Genomic DNA, 18,210 nt, shown 5'->3' with positions numbered 1-18,210 from the left:
TAAAATTTTCCAAGTTTTGATTTTAGATTGAGAGAAAACTCTGATTAATCACATGTCCACTGTAGTGGACGTCATGAATCAATTGCTATATTTCAGATACAATTCATAATTATAATGTGAATATTGTTTTTGAAATTTAAAACTTAAAAACTTAATCTGCAGTGACTTTTTTACTGTAAATAAATGTACTTGTATTATTAGAATGTAATTTAAAAAGTAATCTGATTATGTAATGTGCGTTATTGTAATGCGTTTCTTTACTCATAACATCAAAAAGTAATCTGATTACGTAATGTGCGTTATTGTAATGCGTTTCTTTACTCGTTACATCAAAAAGTAATCTGATTAGGTAATGCACATTACTTGTAGTTAATTACTTGTTAGATCAAAAAGTAATCTGATTAGGTAATGCATGTTACTTGTAGTTAATTACTTGTTAGATCAAAAAGTAATCTGATTAGGTAATGCATGTTACTTGTAACACATTACTTTACTTGTAACATCAAAAAGGTAATCTGAATGTGTTATGCATGTTACTTGTAATGCATTCCCCAACGCTGAACATTTCAGATGAGATTGAAAAAAAACGTATCGCTAGGTTTTCTCAGAGGAGGGCTATGATAGAAATGTGCATGTCCATCTTGAACATAATCAGAATTATCAGCTAATAAGGGTAAATTTCCATACTCTGGTGCACTGGAGGGAGCATCTGAGTGGTTTCCACAGTTGTACCTTGACAGACTGTAGAAAATTCTGATGGAATCACGTCCTCATGTTCTGATATCAAAGATACGCGAAGTGCAACTTGTATGAAGCCTTTGCAATATTTTGCATTTATATTTTTTGTATATATTTTATAGTTTTCACATGATTTGATATAATTGTATTGATTAGTTTGTTAAATTCACATACTTTATCTGTTTGATTATTGTCTTATATTTAATATAGTATATCTTAAGTTTAAACCATAACCGCATGCTGTCCACTCAAGTGGACATCTGAAGATCTCTTTGAAAAATTTGTAAAAAAATAAAATAAAAATCAATTCTTGTTTTTCATGCCCTAAGAGCAATAAAAACACATAGGAAAAAAAAAATCCTGACTGAGGTTATCATAATTCATGCATGAAAGGGTTAAAAAATGTTTTCTTAATCACCGAAAATACAAGCGTTCAGTTGGTATCTCAGCGTAAACAGCGGCTCACGCGGCTTCCTCGCGCTATTGGTTGAGGGGAACTTCCGTCTGATACCGGAAATGGACGTGGCAAGTTGCTGTTTAACTCATGTCAAACTATCAGCAGTCAGTCATCTATTAGATCTCACTGATTACCTGTAGTAGTTGCGTTTCTGACCCTTCACTCCCGTCTGTCTCTTTCTAATGTCCGGATAGCGCTCTCGGAGGCTCAGCGGGGGCGATGGGGGTGTTTTGGCGCTGGTTTTGGGGCTTGATTTGGTTCGGAGTGTCTGCAAATCGTGCAGGATCTCCTGTGTTTTCTGATGAGATCCCCTTCAAAATCAAATGGCCCGGATCAGACTTCACCCTGGTGAGTCCATACATCTAATAAACTCAGATATTTCGCATGACTGCTGTAAATACATCCTAACATAATGCTGTTTGTTTAATTGTCAGCTTGTTGGCTAAGGTCGCTTCATAACAGCTGGACGTGTCCTGTTTTGTTTTTAACTGTCTTGTAGTGTATTAAAGGGATAGTTCACCCCAAAATGAACATTTTGCCATCATTTACTCACCTTCATGTTGTTCCAAACCTGTTTGAGTTTCTCTCTTCTGCTGAACACAAAAGAAGGTATTTTTAAAGAATGTTGGCATCCAGATAGTTGACGGCACCCATTGACTTCAATAGTCTTTTTTTCTACTATGGAAGTCAATGGGTGCCATCAACTGTCTGGATGCCAACAGAATGAAAGAAACCCCTACGGGTTTGGAGCAACTTGAGTCTGAGTAAATGATGTGGTGAACTATCCCTATAAGTATTCTCTCCAACAGTATTATGTAGTATTAAAGCATATGAATTGCAAGTAGAGCTGTCTGGTTTATTTCTCTGGTACTGTGGGCATGGATTTTGTTATTGATTTTTGCAGAAGTTAAATATGCAATAATATCCCTTTTTTTCCACAGTCAACATCTGGAGGCCTGTACAGAAAAGATAACTATGTTATCATGACAACTGCAGAAAAAGAAAAGTACAAGTGTTTATTGCCATCTTTGTCCAGCAATCAGGAGGTGTGGCTATGCATGGCAGATTTTTAAATTAAATGATACATAGAATAGCTCCAGATAATAGTAGTTTAGTTTTATTTTATCAATTTCTTTTGAAGGGTGATGTGAAGGAGTATAGCGGACCGAGTCCAGCCATGCTACTGGAGCCGTTATTCAAACAGAGCAGCTGCTCCTACAGAGTGAGTTTCAGGTCTCACTTTCTGTATATCTGAGTCTGATTTTATAAATATCCTTGACTCTCACATATGTCTTGGTTACATTTCCCCCCAAAATTTGAAAAAGATTATATTTTTGCTTAAAGAGAATTGAGCTTGTTTTAACAAAAGGAAAAATGTTTGAATAAATCAACAAAATGAGATATTATGTTGCTTTGCTTTTGTTGATCTTTTCCTAGTCATATGATGTACTTTTATTGTTTCCACAATCAACATGTGTGTCTTGCAGATCGAGTCATACTGGACATATGAAGTGTGCCATGGGAAGCATGTACGGCAGTACCATGAGGAGAAGGAGACGGGGCAGGTAAAAGCACTGTTTTTGATGTATTCTGTTAAAGACCATGGCAGATCCTTATAACGTTCCTTATATTATGTTAGAAATGCATACATTACCACTCAAAAGTTTGTGAAAGATGTCTCTTATAATCACCAAGGCTGCATTTATTTGATCAAAAATACAGTAATAACAGTAATATTGTGAAATGGTATTTCAATTTAAAATAACTGTTTTCTATTTAAATCTATCTTAAAATGTCATTTATTCAGATCCTTCAGAGATTATTCTAAATATGCTAATTTTGTGATTAATAAACATTTCTTATTATTAGAATGAATGAATGAGGCATTTATATAGCGCTTTCATATGTACTACTGTACACCCAAAACGCTTTACAATCATATCAGGGAATCTCTCCTCAACCACCACCAGTGTGCAGCGTTCACTTGAATGATGCGACGGCAGCCACAGTACAACGGCTCCAGTGCGCTCACCACACACCAGCTATAGGAGGAGAGGAGAGAGAGGGATAGAGCCAATTCAGGGGATGGGGATTATTAGGAGGCCATGATTGGCAAGGGCCAAAATACATGAAATATGATTGATCGTATCAATCATATTATCTAAAAATGTAATTTTTTTGTAACAATGTGAAAGTATTTACTATCCCTTTTGATCAATTTAATGCTTCCTTGCTGAATAAAATTATTATATATATATATATATATATATATATATATATATATATATATATATATATATATATATATATATATATATATATTTTTTTTTTTTTTTTTAAACCTTACTGACCCCAAACTTTTGAATGGTAGTTCATTTGTAGTATTTTAAGATATTTCTAAGTAAGATAAACATTTCAGTGGTCTTAATAGTCTCTGGTCCCTCAGAAGATCAACGTTCAGGAATACTATCTGGGGACCATGAATAAAAAGAGTGCAGGTTGGACAATTTTTAAGCTTAAGATGGTATTTTTTGCTTTACATGTTCTGTCAATTGTTTCATGTATTTTATCTGCTCCTTAGAATCAGAAACCGATAAATCCGAAGACTCTGAAACAGAAGCATCAAACACAGACACAGACACAGAGGTTTGTCACTGTTAGATATGCAGATAGGAAATGTGTGGGACATGAGTTTTTTTTTTTTTTTTTTTTTTAACTCTCTGTGGGTTCCCAGGTGCCAACGAAGAATATAGAGGGTCAGCTCACGCCCTACTTTCCTGTAGAGATGGGACATGGGACTGAATGCTCTGTGAGACAGAATGAACCTCGCACTACCACAGTGCTGTACGTCTGCCACCCGGAGGCGAAGCATGAGATCCTCACAATCGCTGAGGTGGTCAGCTGTCAGTATGAAGTGGTGGTGCTCACACCTCTCCTCTGTCCTCACCCCAATTACAGGTACACACACAAACACTTTCAGCTCAATCAAGAATTCCAGTTTTAAAATCAGTTTTTCGTAGTTTATCCTAAATAAGTGCATAAATAAATAGTTATTGATTTCTGTTGACTAGTATGTGCTCGTGAATATGTATGTCATCACTTGGACAAACTGTCACAAAAAATATAACATAAGGCCTGTTCTCACAAATAATCAAAGGAAAAAGTGAAACTTATCATTTGAAAGATGATGGAGCACAGAAAGTCAAGTATGATTATATTTCCCTCACTTACAATGTAGTTTAGAAAGCAAAATAATAGTGTGTGTGTGTATATATACACCACCGTTCAAAAGTTTGGGGTCAGTAAGATTTTTTTAATGTTTTTAAAAGAAGTATCTTCTGCTCAACAAGGCTGCATTTATTTGATAAAAACAAAAACAAAACAAAAACAGTAATATTGTGAAATATTATGACAATTTAAAATGACTGTTTTGTATTTTAATATATTTTGAACTGTAATTTATTCCTGTGATCAAAGCATCATTACTCTAGTCTACAGTGTCACACGATCCTTCAGAAATCATCCTAATATGATGATTTGATGCTCAAGAAACATTTATGATTATTATCAATGTTGAAAACAGTTATTTACATTTTTATTTCATGATGCTATGATGAATAGAAAGTTCAAAAGAACAGCATTTATCTGAAATCTAAAGCTTTTGTAACATTAAACACTACCGTTCAAAAGTTTGGGGTCAGTAAGAATTTTAATTTTATTTTTGGGGGAAAGAAATAAAATAAATCAATACTTTTATTCATCAAGGTTAAACTAATCAAAAGTTACAGTAAAGACATTTCTAATGTTAGAAACTATTCTATTTTAAATAAATGCTGTTCTTTTGAACTTTCTATTCATCAAAGGATTTTGAAAAAAAATTGTACACAACTGTTTTCAACATTGATAATAATAATGAATGTTTCTTGAGCATCAAATCATCATATTAGAATGATTTCTGAAGGGTCATGTGACACTGAAGACTGGAGTAATGATCCTGAAAATTCAGCTTTGATCACAGGAATAAATTAGTTTAAAATATATTAAAACAGAAAACAGTCATTTTAAATTGTCATAATAATTCACAATATTACTGTTTTTTTTATTGTTTTTTATCAAATAAATGCAGCCTTGGTGAGCAGAAGATACTTCTTTTAAAAACATTAAAAAATCTTACTGACCCCAAACTTATATATATATATATATATATATATATATATATATATATATATATATATATATATATATATATATATATATATATATATATATATATATGTACATACGTACATACGTACATGCATGCATACATACATACATACACACAATTCACATAGTTTATCCTCCTACAAAATAAGTGCATTAATATTAGTTATTAATTCATTGTGTCAATGAAATATGATAATTGCATAAAACCTGTTCTCAACAAGAAACAAAGGAACTAGTAAAGCAAATCAGACACAAAGTCTTTTCATACAGTGAGTGAAATTGTAAAGCACATGCTTTAAAGCAAGATAAACCCATTAACACTATTTTCAATCAATTTAATTCAAAATGCGACCGATATGATGATATAGATTTCACTCATTGTAATGTATTCTGGCTTTTATATGTTCATTGTGCTCCGAGACCAACAGTATTTGTTTCGACGGAAAACTTTGTTCGCATTTTTAGTCCTTTGTGACACTTCTCCTCAGGTTCAAGTCCTCCCCAGTGAACGACATCTTTTGTCAGGCTCTGGGTGGTTCCCCTCTCAGACCTCAGAGTCTGTCCCAGCTGGATCGTGAACAGGAGGAGCTGCTCAAACCACCGTTCAGCTCAAGCATCGAACGGGACTTGAGGGGATCCAGGGTGAGTCTAGACCTGCCCTTTATCTTCTGCATTTACACCAACCCACTTACGGAATATGGGGGTGGTAATGAATAATTGAAAGACTCTTCAAGTTGGTCTGTATTAAAGGACATTAACAATTATATGAAAAATGTTGTATGAACAAAAATGGTTCTTTATATAAATTATATTAATGTACAAATATTTAAAAATGTAATAATCTCTCTCTGTCTCCTTTGCTAAGGAGGACAAACCTCCAGTGAAAGAAGAGGCGTATACCTCTACCCATAAGCCCCTGACAGTGGGCGGTCAAGCCCAGGTCACCGTTGGCACCACTCACATCTCTCGTCTAACTGATGAACAGCTGATCAAGGAGTTTCTGAGCGGCTCGTACTGTCTGCACGGGGTGAGGATGGATAGATTTCTCTTCTGTTTCTGTTGATCTTTTAGTTGGGTTCCCAGCTCAACATATTTTTGTTTCTGTCTAGGGGGTTGGATGGTGGAAGTATGAATTTTGTTATGGAAAGCATGTACACCAGTATCATGAGGTAAGAGTTGTGAAATCATTGAATTATTTAGAAGATATAACAGTTTCCAGTATAGTGTAAATGTTTGGATTACGAGAGATGGTAAATTGCGTGTTGTGCTTTTGGTTGAAGGATAAAGAGCAAGGGAAGAACATTGTGGTGGTGGGCAGCTGGAACACGGAGGATCATATGAACTGGGCCAAGAAAAACGTGGCACGATCTTATTATTTAAAAGACGATGGAGTGCAGAAAGTCAAGTATGATTATATTTATCTCACATTCAAGGGAGCATTTATTTGTTTATATATACTGTGTATATATATGTATATATGGATGTATATATGTGTTACAGATTTTAATAATTCATGTATGTTGTCTTGCTGATTCCTCATCAGGATCGTTTCTCACTTTTATGGCCATGGAGATGTTTGTGACCTAACAGGGAAACCGAGACAGGTTGTAGTCAAGCTTAAGTGAGTTACCCACACTTCATGATGCCATGTGATTTTCCGGTTTTGTGAATGCCGCCACTAACACCTCACCTACCCGTTGTTCTGTCTCAGGTGTAAGGAGTCAGAATCTCCTCATGCTGTTACAGTTTACATGCTGGAACCGCAGACCTGTCAGTATATTCTTGGGGTGAGTGGCAAACAGAATGACATTGAGATTTGACCGCAATTTTGATTTTAATAATTATGCTGCCCTAGATGTTTACAGTGATGAGCACTTTGTGTTTTGATATTAATGCTAAATGTTACAGAAAGAGATTGTTTCATTTGAATAACCCTTATCCTGATTATCATTCTGCCACAGGTTGAGTCTCCTGTAATATGCAAGATCTTGGACACTGCAGATGAAAATGGATTTCTTTCAATCCCTAGCTAGCCTGCATGATTGGTACCGAGATGGAGGAATGAACAGTTGCTTGAATGAACAATACAGAAGAAGATGCTTAGAGGGAGAGATAAAGGTCTGATAAAGTCTTGTTCAATAGATCATGATAACATGGACATGCTGAACCTCAGACCTCAACCTTTTGAGAAAGTCCCTCACTGACTGCACTTTCTTTCTCTTGTGAAGACTAAAGGAAATTTGGGGAAACTTTTAAACCTGGAGATGCAGCTAGGACTGAATTCTCAATGTTTTATTGACAAATCTCAAACCTGTTGACCTTTTTTTCATGCTTTGTAACATTTAGATGGCTGGCAGTTCTTTAAAATCTAATCTAATGATTCATTTGTTCTGTTAATCAATTGATTTACAAGATGGTCAGCTGTTTTAAGTATACATTATTTATTTTGTCCAACTTCCCATTAACACTGTGCAGCTGGAGATGGTTATTATAAAGTTTTTAAAAGTGACTGAAGAAGTCATTGTTCAATGCAAACTGCAAGGGAAATACACTGTCTTATATGCAAAGGAAATTGAATGTAATTAAACTGTTTTTTTGGAAATCAAGGGTCATTGAGTTATGTACAGTATTTTTCATTACCCTCACTTAAATGTAATCACTCATGTTTTTCTAAGTTTCCTCTGGTAAGTTTCACCTAGTGTGCATTGTATTTGGTGAAGGGCTCCTCTTAAACAAATTTATATCAAGACAGATTATTTCATTGCATTGACTGCAATGCTGGTTGTTACTCAGCATGCACATGTTCAGTTGAATAAAATATGATTTCAAGTCATTTCAGAAAAGATTCATACTCCCATATAACATATACTAAGCGTATTCATTAATATTCTTAGTATTTATCTCAAAGTACATTTACTTGAGAAGCATAATGACTTATTTATACTTAAAACAAGAAAAAAGAAAAGAAAAACCTGCCAATGAGGCAATAAAAATGAACCTTATGTAAAGGGAAAAGTTGGCAGATATATATATATATTTTTTTTTTTAAATATCAAAAACGATTATGTCGTCATTTTGCTTCTCAAGGAAATGTATTTTGAAATAAGAATGTTTAGACCCATTTTTGTACAGGACCATTCTTTCAGTATTTCGCAGTGTAAATTAAATACATTCCTTCTTTTTCCATTTATGTTACAATGAAAATTATTTTCCTGGGTAGAATCATTAGGGCATTATTCATCATATAACAAAGAAAAAAATATTTATTATGGAGAAATAAACATACCTCAGCTAAATATTAGGAACTGGCCAGAAGGTCCATTTACCTACACTAGGTGGCGCTAGTGTCTCTTTCTGTGGATAGGCTTTGTTCACAGAGAACTAATGTTCTTACATAACGTTCATCCTTTGCTTAGACGTGAATACAAAAAAAAAAAAAAAAGATGACTGACAAAGCAAACTACAGCATACATTAAATATCTGCTTTCAAAAGATAAAGAGGGTGTCAAGATACACTTGCAAAACATTTAATAAGTTCATATATAAAATGTAGGATGTTTCACAAATACATTATCTGAGCGAAGACTATTACATGAAAATGCCATGTCAATGTAAAAATAGAACATCCTTTAGTCCAGAAAACAACAATAATAACAAATTTGGGGAAAGCGACAACTAGTTGTAAAAGTCCCATTTTCTTTTTATTGGATACTAGATGCACATTGTCTCTTGAGCAAAACACCACTAGCAAACCACAAGCAAACACTATAAATGCTCCCCTTTGGATGCTGAGCAAGCAGTATGACGTTCCACAGCTCACACCGATGGGATGGGGATCTGATGAGCCGACGTGCTGTCAAAGTCCTGCAGCGCCTCCTGGTGGGTGTGGTAGTGCATAGCCACGTAGCTTTTGGCAAAGGCTGTGGTTTGAGAGTTGACCGGCTGCAGGCTGTTGGGGGAGCTCGGTGCTGCTGACGGACTGCTGTTATAGATACTGTAATAGGGCTCTATGCGAGTGTTGATGGGCGTAGATGTGCTCGGGGGTCGGGGCTTGCGTCCAGCGGTAGCACAGGGACTAGGCATGCTGTCCCGGGAGTGACTGGGTCCACAAGCCTGGTCAACCAGTTTCCTCAGGGGCTTCGGCGAGAGCATGTATGCCGAGTTGGTCTCGTGGTGCGAGGACTTGTTGCGGTTGACTTCCAGACTTCCCTTGCCCATAGCGTGCAGGCGTGTCTTGTGCTTGCAGCACAGGAAGCCCAAGGTCACCCACTGGAGGCAGCAGAGCACACGGCGACGCAGACCAGCACTGTTGCGCGAGTACACGAACGGGTTGATTCCAGACTTCAGGAAAATGAGGGCGAATCCGCAGAGCTCGAACTGGTAGTGGACGAAGCTGCTCTCCGGCGACACCATATCTTGCGCCAAGGAGATACCTAGTGGTAGACAGCACAACAGCACAGAGATGACGATCACCACGCATGTCACCACAGCCTTCGAATCCTTGGCCGTAGCCAAGTTGACGGTGGAGACGAGCTGGCAACAGGTTGCTCCAGTGGCGGCCCCGGGCACGAGGGGCTGGTTGGTCCTCCTAGTGAAGGGGTGCGTCTGGACATGCTGGAGCTTGTTGTACGTCTGGTTGCGGTACAGCGAGGGCACTTGCACTGTGCACTGCATACCCTCAAAACCAGCTGCGATGAGCGGTGGATGAGAAGCAGGCGGACGCGTCGCGTCAACTGTGATGATGGGACACTTCCGTACCTGCGCATTCTTCCTCAAAGCCTGAGCAATCATAAGGTAGGAAATCGACACCACTCCAACACAGAAAGCAAAGTCTGCAATGTATACATACAATACTAACTTGGCCTTGTTGCCAGTAAGACCAAAGTGAGGCAGGCAAGGCCCGGAGCTCCTGGGATACGCTCGCAAGGTGACCAACGCCGCCAGTGTGAAACTGGTGGTCCATAAGAGTGCCGTGAGGGCCAAAGTACAGGGGAACGAGGCCGTACGGTTGGGCTGCTGACCCAGGACCATGCGAAGCCGATGCAGGGCGATCACAGCCACCGTCTCTAGGGACATAATGATGAAGCCCGAGCTGGTGAGGTGGAAAGCAAAGCAGAAGCCCTTGGAAACTCCGCCGTTAGCATCTCCAGCATCCAGAAAGAGCACCAGTGCAAACATGGGCGCAGTGACGCAGCAAATGAACAGGTCGCAGAAGGACAGGTTGAGGATCATGAAGTCAAAGTTGGTGCGGAACTTGCGGAACGCTGGGTCGAAGAAGGACAAGAAGACTACCAAGTTGCCATAAGAACCGAGACAAAATATGAGGACCAACAAGAAGGAGCAGGAGGCGAGGGTAGCCGTGTGGATCAAGGCCCAGCCGCTCGCAGAAGCAGACTGGCTCTGGGAGCTGTTGAAGCCCCGAGGTTTCACAAACTCAGCCAGGTCTAAAGGCCAGGCTGTGCTGTTCATGGTACACATGGGGATGCAAAGTGGTCACAGCCTCAGAGTGTTGCCCATCTTGCCTTTAGGTCACACAAGAGCGAGCTAATACTCCCATTGTGCAGTTAGTTCATGACAGACCCTTTGGATTGCTGCAAGGACACAAGGGATGAGGAAATATTGATTAGTAATAGACAATATGAAGCATTGAGTAAGATAAGGTAGGCCTAATTGTAACTCAGTAAATTAACATAAAAATGTCAAGGGCCTAGTGGCTTTTTATCCATTCGAGGGATTCGTTTTAATCTATGTGATATCTTTATCATCACTTGATGCACACATTATTTGGATTTTCTATAATCACGATGACTATTGTACCCGATCTCATCGCGCGCTCCCGTCATACAAATCTATCGATTAAGATGAATACATGCTTGCAACAATCTACATAGTATCTGAAAGCTTTTATTATCCTCTGTTAAGAGTATTACTGCAGGTGAATGTGCAGCGCCTATAAAATCGTGTCAAAAATGCATCAAGCCCCCATCTTTGAAAGAACATACACATAAATAAATAAATAATCGTCATGCGCCATTAAAACAAACGTTCTATAAATGTATAATACCAAATACACCGTTCATACACAAGGTCGCACATAATAATCATGCGGCTTTCTTACTCCACTTGCCGAAAAATTATGAATTCCTTACCATGGATTCCCTATGTGTGCCATTTTTACGACGCCGCGTTTTCCACATTTGTATGAATCTCCAAAGTACATGAACGATACAAGCATCCTAGGTGGAGAAAGAGTATCACAGCATAAGATGAGAATGAAAAAACAGAGTGAATTTAATGCGCAGAAGGAGAGTGGGCGCGCCTCACTGGAAACATATTGAAGCCCTTGAATGGACAGCAAGCGCGTGCCCGCGAGAACAGGATGCTCACTCAGGAAGCACAAAGAGCCTAATTTTGTTTGCGATTAAATTATCTATTTAATGTTTATATAATGTTATATTTTAATTATATTTTATCATAAACATGACTCCATTATATAAGTTTTTATTTATACACACGTCTGTCTGATTCTTATTGTTGATTAAACTGGATTATAATGATTTAGTCCTTTGATTAGTCAAAATTGTTCTCAGAATTAACATGGAAAAAGCACAAAAAAGATTGTATCTGCATACTTTGTCACACTTTATTACAAACATCTCCTGTCTTTATTCAAATATTTGTAAAAGATATCAAGAAAACAACAACAACAGGTAACCAATTAATCAAGCATTGGCATAGCATTACAGCATTACTGTCTTCTAGTTTACCAACCAAAGTTGAACTCTCATGGCTTTGGACATGATTTTGACAGCATAATTATAACTATGACACAAGCTTATCAACATACCATTGTATTAAATATAGTCTGCAATTGTTGCTATACTGACAGGTTCATCAGTAGAGCAATGAACAGCTGTAAACAAACACTTGGTAATTTGCATGTGTTGCATTTCTCAACACTGTCTCAGGATTTGCAGACAGTACCTTTAATAAGCTTCTGATTTCAGGATATGAAAACACCTGGCTTAATGCAAAAAAAATTACAAACTGCAAACACTAAATGCAAAGGTTGAGCCAACTGACAAAACAGAGTCAAAGCTTCAATCGAATAAATTAATAAATAAACATTTGTTGACTGCAAAAATATGAATAGACAAAAAGATGCATGAATTTGAAAATCACATGGTTTAAACAGACCTAGTATTTTGTAACAGCATCCATTGTGATGATATTCTTACTCCATTTATGTAGGCTTACATAACTGTTCAAAATGCAATACGTCTGTATGAGGCCAGGGGGAAATGTAGTGCTACTTAATATGGTACTATTTTATACACATTTACCAACATTACATGTGTACACATTTCAAATGGACTACTGCAAAAATGTTAAAATGCTAGTAATTACAATAAAAACGCAATGCAAAGCAGTGCAGAAAACTGCTTTAACAATCCATACTGCACTCACACAAGCGGAAAATTTAAACTGTACAAGAACATTATAGATGCAGGTCAGCGATACCTGCAATAGGTTCTCCTTAAATATTAAGTGTATTCAAAAAATAAAAAATAAATAGTTTAGTAAAATATTCTAATTGTCTTATACTAGATGATTGCAACTATTGCTACACAAATTGTGTCTTTAAAAACAATCCCAGACATTAAGGGCAAACAAAAATGTGGGTTTCAAGCAGCCTTTTTCTTGTAGCCTTTCCCTCAAGACAAGTGTAAGAAACACTTCCCCTTCACCAGAGAGTGCCATCATTCTGAAAAACAGAGTAGAAAGTATCATAAGAAGGGTGTGAAGGTGAAATATATCTGAACATGCATGTATGTGAACGAAGTATGTTCCAAAACAGAGTTAGATGCTTGCGTAGTCAGTATTTTATGGAGTCGAATTCATTCTAGAGTTTAATATTGAAAAAAATCTATAAAAATGTTGTTTAACCTAAATAATAAACAACTGTTTTACCCAATATTTGTGTGTGCTCCAGTAGGTATAGTGTAAAATCTTATTGAATGAGTATTAATGATAGCTATGTGTATAATGCACAGAGTTGCCCACAGTATGTAGTAGGGTTGGGCAACGATTAATCGCGATTAATCGCATCCATAATAAAAGTTTGTGTTTACATAATATATGTGTGTGTACTGTATATAGTTATTTAGTCTATATAAATACACACATACTGTATGTATGTGTATATTTAAGAAAAATTTGGTATTTATATATAAAATATTCATATATAATATAAATTATGTATAAATATATCTACAGTATATACATGCAAATTTTTCTTAAATATACACATACATATGTGTGTATTTATATATACAAAATAATTATACACAGTACACACACATATATTATGTAAACACAAACTTTTATTTCGGATGCGATTAATCGCGATTAATCGTTGCCCAACCCTAGTATTTATATATACAAAATAATTATACACAGTACACACACATATATTATGTAAACACAAACTTTTATTTCGGATGCGATTAATCGTTGCCCAACCCTAGTATGTAGATTGTTCCAAATCATTTATGAGGTTTCGTTTCAGTTAGGATGCTGCCTTAAAAGGGCAGGCACTGTATATATTGGCAGGCGGCAAAGAAGCTCACTAGGTTTTGGAAGAGAGCCTGTGTGAGTGTGTATATAACAGACCTAAGCGTAGTAACAGGGGGAGACTAGCAGATCTGTGAGCACCAGCAGCTGGTCATCTGTGAACTTCTGCTTGTGTTCCTGCCAGTTATCATGATGAGTGCGACGGAAATCCGACAGTGTTTTCTTCACAGTCATCTAGAGAGACAGCAATAAATCTGTTAAAGATCTTGTTAAGTAGTCTCGCAGTTTCTGGTCTACCTCCGGCATCCATACATTTCCTTGAGTGCATCAAAATGCAGTTGCATGATTCATGTTCAACTTAAACATTTAATCTTTGCTCAGTCAACGCCTGGACCCCTGCAGACTGCAATCAGCTGATCATCCAACCTTCCCCTTTCTCAACATCTAACGCACAAGTAAAAGAGCGGGAGCTGTACCTCTATAGGCTGTGTGTCAGTGAGATGGGCACTCAGGTCCATGAGGATCTGGGGCATCCAGGTGGGCACATCATACGGGCTGGACAGGATGCAGGCACTCAGACCTAATACACCTGCATGTCGCCGCACCAGGTCTAAACACACAGAAAAAATGTAAGATTTAGGTCCAATCATTTATCATAGGGTACTGTATATAAATATATCTAGGGTGAATTTAGGAAAATGTATCTTTTGAACACTTGCGTCTATAAGACCTTATGTAGCCCCGCCCCTTTTCAGCCCTGCGCTCGTTGTCTTTTGACTTCCGGTCTGTATTTTCACAGCGTTTTGCGTGTTTATTAATGAACGGCTCGTTTTAAAATCTTCCCGGTCGAGTGACATTTGTTAAATCATCTGCTTTAAACATTACAGTCCTCATGATAACTTTCGTTAACTTTACATTAAGTAAATCCTCTTCAAAAGCTAATTACTCCTGGACAGAAATGGCATAGAAATATACAAAGCGACCGCAAAAACGGAAGTTAAAAGACAATATTCGAAAGATGGCGGCGCCCTCGTTTCTCTGGCGCAACAGTTCAAAAGTTTGGGGTCAGGAAGATTTTTTTTTTTTTTTTAAATAAATTAATAGTTTTATTCAGCAAGGATACATTACACTGATGAATAGAAAGCAATTAGCAAAATAACAGCAATTATTTAAAATTGTAAAATTATAAATGTCTTTACTATCAATTTTAATCAAAGTAAATAAATTATAACCATTTCCACAAAAATATTAAGCAGCACAACTGTTTTCAACATTAATAATAATAATAATATTAATAATAATTATTATTATTTCTTGAGCAGCAAATCAGCATATTAGAATGATTTCTGAAGGATGATGTGACACTGAAGACTGGAGTAATGATGCTGGAAATTCAGCTTTGATCACAGGAATAAATTACATTTTAAAATATATTCAAAATGAAATATTTGTTTTAATTTGCAATAATATTATTGCATATTGCATAATAACATTTCACAGCATTACTGTATTTGTGATTAAATAAATGCAGCCTAGTTGAGCATAAGAGACTTCTTTCAAAACCCCCAAAAGTTTGAACGCTAGTGTACTTGTGTGCTCATTACCAGCAGAAGGGATTGTGTCCACCACGGAGCCCAGCTCTCTCCTCCTACGCTTGGGCAGACGGGTCTTGCTCAGGGACTCAAAATGGGCCTGCATAGGTTCATCAATGCTGAGAAAATTACACTGCAGTAATCCACTCAGAGTGGTGGCCGCCATCTCCCTCACCTAAAAACATGAAGAGAGAGCAAAAATTATTACAGAAGACTGTTAGCTTTGCGGCCAAAGGTTCAGACAGTTTTTTTCCTTTCAGTTATCTAAAGCGTGGGAGGTGCAGAGCAGGGACAGATGGGGTCTTTTTGTGTCAGAAGAACCTTTCTTTAAATAAAGAAAATACACCGGGCCTGAAGAACAAAAGCGGTGGAACTTAAATGTAACAAGGCAGATCGGTGCAAACGGCAACACAGAACAAAACACAATGTTCCAGTCAGGGTGAAATGGGTGAATAAGCAAATTTAGAGCTTATTACCAGGGACGTGCTAAACAGATCCAACCGGTCTCAAGGAAGCAATAATTAGGCTAAAAAAATCCCTACACAGACACCCATAAAAAGCTGACTCAGCAATAACATTCTGTGTGTGTGTGTTTATGACAAGCATTTGCTCTGACAAAGAATCGACAGCTATTGTTTTGAAGTCCCAAAATCTTGTGATCTTGACCCTATGCTCTGATCCTTAACCTTGAGATCCAGTCACTGTGACGTTCTGATTGGCTGTCACTAATCGAATGACTAGCTGTATTACAGCAGCAGACAGAGGGTCGTATGCAACATGGAATCCAAAGTCATGTGATTTAATTTGCTGTATTAAAGGGTGTAGTTTCCTTCCACTCATAACCCTAATCTTTTCGCCCACTTCTCTCCGTTTGCCGTACACTCCTCTCTGGAAATTTTAACATACATCACCATGGAAACAGAATACTGCTGCAGCTGGGAGTTGCTATGGTAACAGTAAGATAGAGAGAGCATGAGAGAGAGAGAGAGAATAAAGGAAAACAAGAGTGCGCTACATCACTGCAAAGAAAGCATGGTGAAAGAGACACTTTCACCACAGCGGTTTACGTAATTGGCTTCCGACACATTTAACCTCTGTGATTATACTCAATCACATTCATGAACAGAAGGATGAACAGAACAGAAAGACTTCAAATATAGATATACTAAAGATATATAATCTTATACAGTGATCAGGATTAGTTCACTGGAGTTGAGTGAAAAAGGGTGAAATCAGTATGAAAAGACAGAGCTCTGAAGACACTTGTTAGTTGTGGCATGATGTGCATTTATGTTATGTATTATGAGGACCAAATATTTCTAAAATGTCCTCAAAAATGCACACTACCGTTCAAAGGTTTGGGGTCGGTAAAATGTTCTTGAAAGAAGTCTCTTATGCTCAAAAAAGACTGGATTTATTTGATAAAAAAATAGTTATACTGTGAAAAGTAAATCTTTTACAATAATTTTTTTTTCTATTTGAATATATTCTAAAATGTAATTTATTCCTGTGATAAAAGCTGAATTTTCAGCATCATTAGTCGGTGCACAAGAAACATTTCTGAATATTATCAGAATTTCTGAATAATATTAAATACATTTATCCTGATTCATCCAGTAAATGAGCGAGTCATTGAATCATTCATTTAAACTGATTTTTTTATATATATATATATAATTAATTTAAATTAATTTAAAAAAAAAATTAAATAGACTGCAGCAATTAGAATTTTGTCAGAACCTCTAGTAAAATACATGTTAAAATAACATGTTCTTTATTCTATTTTACTAGAGGTTCTGACAAAATTCTAATTGCTGCAGTCTATTTAATTTTTTTTTTTAATTAATTTAAATTAATTATATATATAAAAAAATCAGTTTAAATGAATGATTCAATGACTCGCTCATTTACTGGATGAATCAGACTTTTTGAACAATCTCATGAATTAATAATTCAATGACATAAATTTAACAGTCACTTGTCGCCATCTACTGGTGAAACGATGTAATTAATACAATCTTTATTTAAAGCGTCAAGTTACTTTCAAAAGCTGATTTACTCTATTTTAATCGCTTCCATAGACATCAATGTTTATATCCGAACTATAAGCTTTTATCCCAGTACTTCTGTGATAACCTGAATTATTGTAGCAGCTTCACAACCACACAGTATCATTATTTCTATTTCATTCCTCTACATGACAACATCTCTGTCTGGGTCAGCGGCAGCGAGAACACATTTGAATGTTCACTGTGATCGTACTTGTCAAAGGTTTAATAGAAACAGCCGAATCGTTGGCTTTTAGGAAGAATATTGCATGGGTATTTGAATCGAGACCATGATCTTTTAACGATTAATCTCACAGCTGATTAATACACTATATAAAAAAAGAAATGCCAAAAAAAGCTTAATCTCTCTTTATGCTAATTACAATGACACTTCATTTATCAACAGCCAGATCTTGACATGAAAGCCTGCCAAGTTTGCTGAATGAGAAATTGTTGTGCATTTCTTCACTTGCGAAGTGCTTTTATTCTAATTCTCGGCTGATTAACTGTCATAGATGACGTCCTGTTGAATAAGTTCATCCATTGATTTATAAGATTGTAGCAAGTTTGTGCTCTCATAATAGGCTTGGGAAAT

The 18,210-nt window shown here is 36.7% G+C and overlaps 3 protein-coding genes across 5 annotated transcripts in view; 1 reads left to right on the top strand and 2 right to left on the bottom strand.

The window, feature by feature from the left end:
- The first annotated feature begins 1,244 nt into the window (after positions 1 to 1,244).
- Positions 1,245 to 8,009, top strand: erlec1 (endoplasmic reticulum lectin 1). 2 transcript variants are annotated; one of them, XM_084093005.1, is made up of 14 exons: positions 1,245 to 1,543; positions 2,137 to 2,241; positions 2,337 to 2,417; positions 2,683 to 2,760; positions 3,642 to 3,693; positions 3,777 to 3,841; positions 3,930 to 4,153; positions 5,890 to 6,043; positions 6,267 to 6,428; positions 6,511 to 6,570; positions 6,682 to 6,806; positions 6,945 to 7,022; positions 7,113 to 7,188; positions 7,363 to 8,009. In XM_084093005.1, exons 1-14 carry the CDS (start codon positions 1,415 to 1,417, stop codon positions 7,432 to 7,434), a joined length of 1,461 nt encoding a protein of 486 aa, XP_083949131.1. In that variant the 5' UTR covers positions 1,245 to 1,414; the 3' UTR covers positions 7,435 to 8,009. The 2 variants fall into 2 exon arrangements, with proteins under 2 accessions (XP_083949131.1, XP_083949132.1); XM_084093006.1 differs by having other exon boundaries at positions 1,248 to 1,543; positions 3,645 to 3,693.
- Positions 8,010 to 8,912: 903 nt separating this feature from the next.
- Positions 8,913 to 11,790, bottom strand: gpr75 (G protein-coupled receptor 75). Its single transcript, XM_084093004.1, has 3 exons — positions 11,726 to 11,790; positions 11,551 to 11,637; positions 8,913 to 10,992 (listed from the first exon to the last, which is right to left on the bottom strand). Exon 3 carries the CDS (start codon positions 10,877 to 10,879, stop codon positions 9,218 to 9,220), a length of 1,662 nt encoding a protein of 553 aa, XP_083949130.1. The 5' UTR covers positions 10,880 to 10,992; positions 11,551 to 11,637; positions 11,726 to 11,790; the 3' UTR covers positions 8,913 to 9,217.
- A 238-nt stretch (positions 11,791 to 12,028) lies between these two features.
- Positions 12,029 to 18,210, bottom strand: part of psme4a (proteasome activator subunit 4a) — a 30,583-nt gene continuing 24,401 nt past the window's right edge. For both annotated transcript variants that reach the window (XM_084092813.1, XM_084092814.1), the window contains 4 exons: positions 15,580 to 15,742; positions 14,452 to 14,585; positions 14,075 to 14,209; positions 12,029 to 13,166 (listed from right to left, as the gene is read on the bottom strand). In XM_084092813.1, the coding sequence (XP_083948939.1) occupies positions 14,075 to 14,209; positions 14,452 to 14,585; positions 15,580 to 15,742 (432 nt within the window). In that variant the 3' untranslated portion in view covers positions 12,029 to 13,166. The remainder of the gene's footprint in view (positions 13,167 to 14,074; positions 14,210 to 14,451; positions 14,586 to 15,579; positions 15,743 to 18,210) is intronic.

Source organism: Abramis brama, assembly GCF_963993115.1.
Source record: "Abramis brama genome assembly, chromosome: 19".
NCBI classification, from domain to species: Eukaryota; Metazoa; Chordata; class Actinopteri; order Cypriniformes; family Leuciscidae; genus Abramis; species Abramis brama.
The sequence above is the reverse complement of the archived record's forward strand: the minus strand, read 5'-3'. Positions and strand labels throughout refer to the sequence as shown.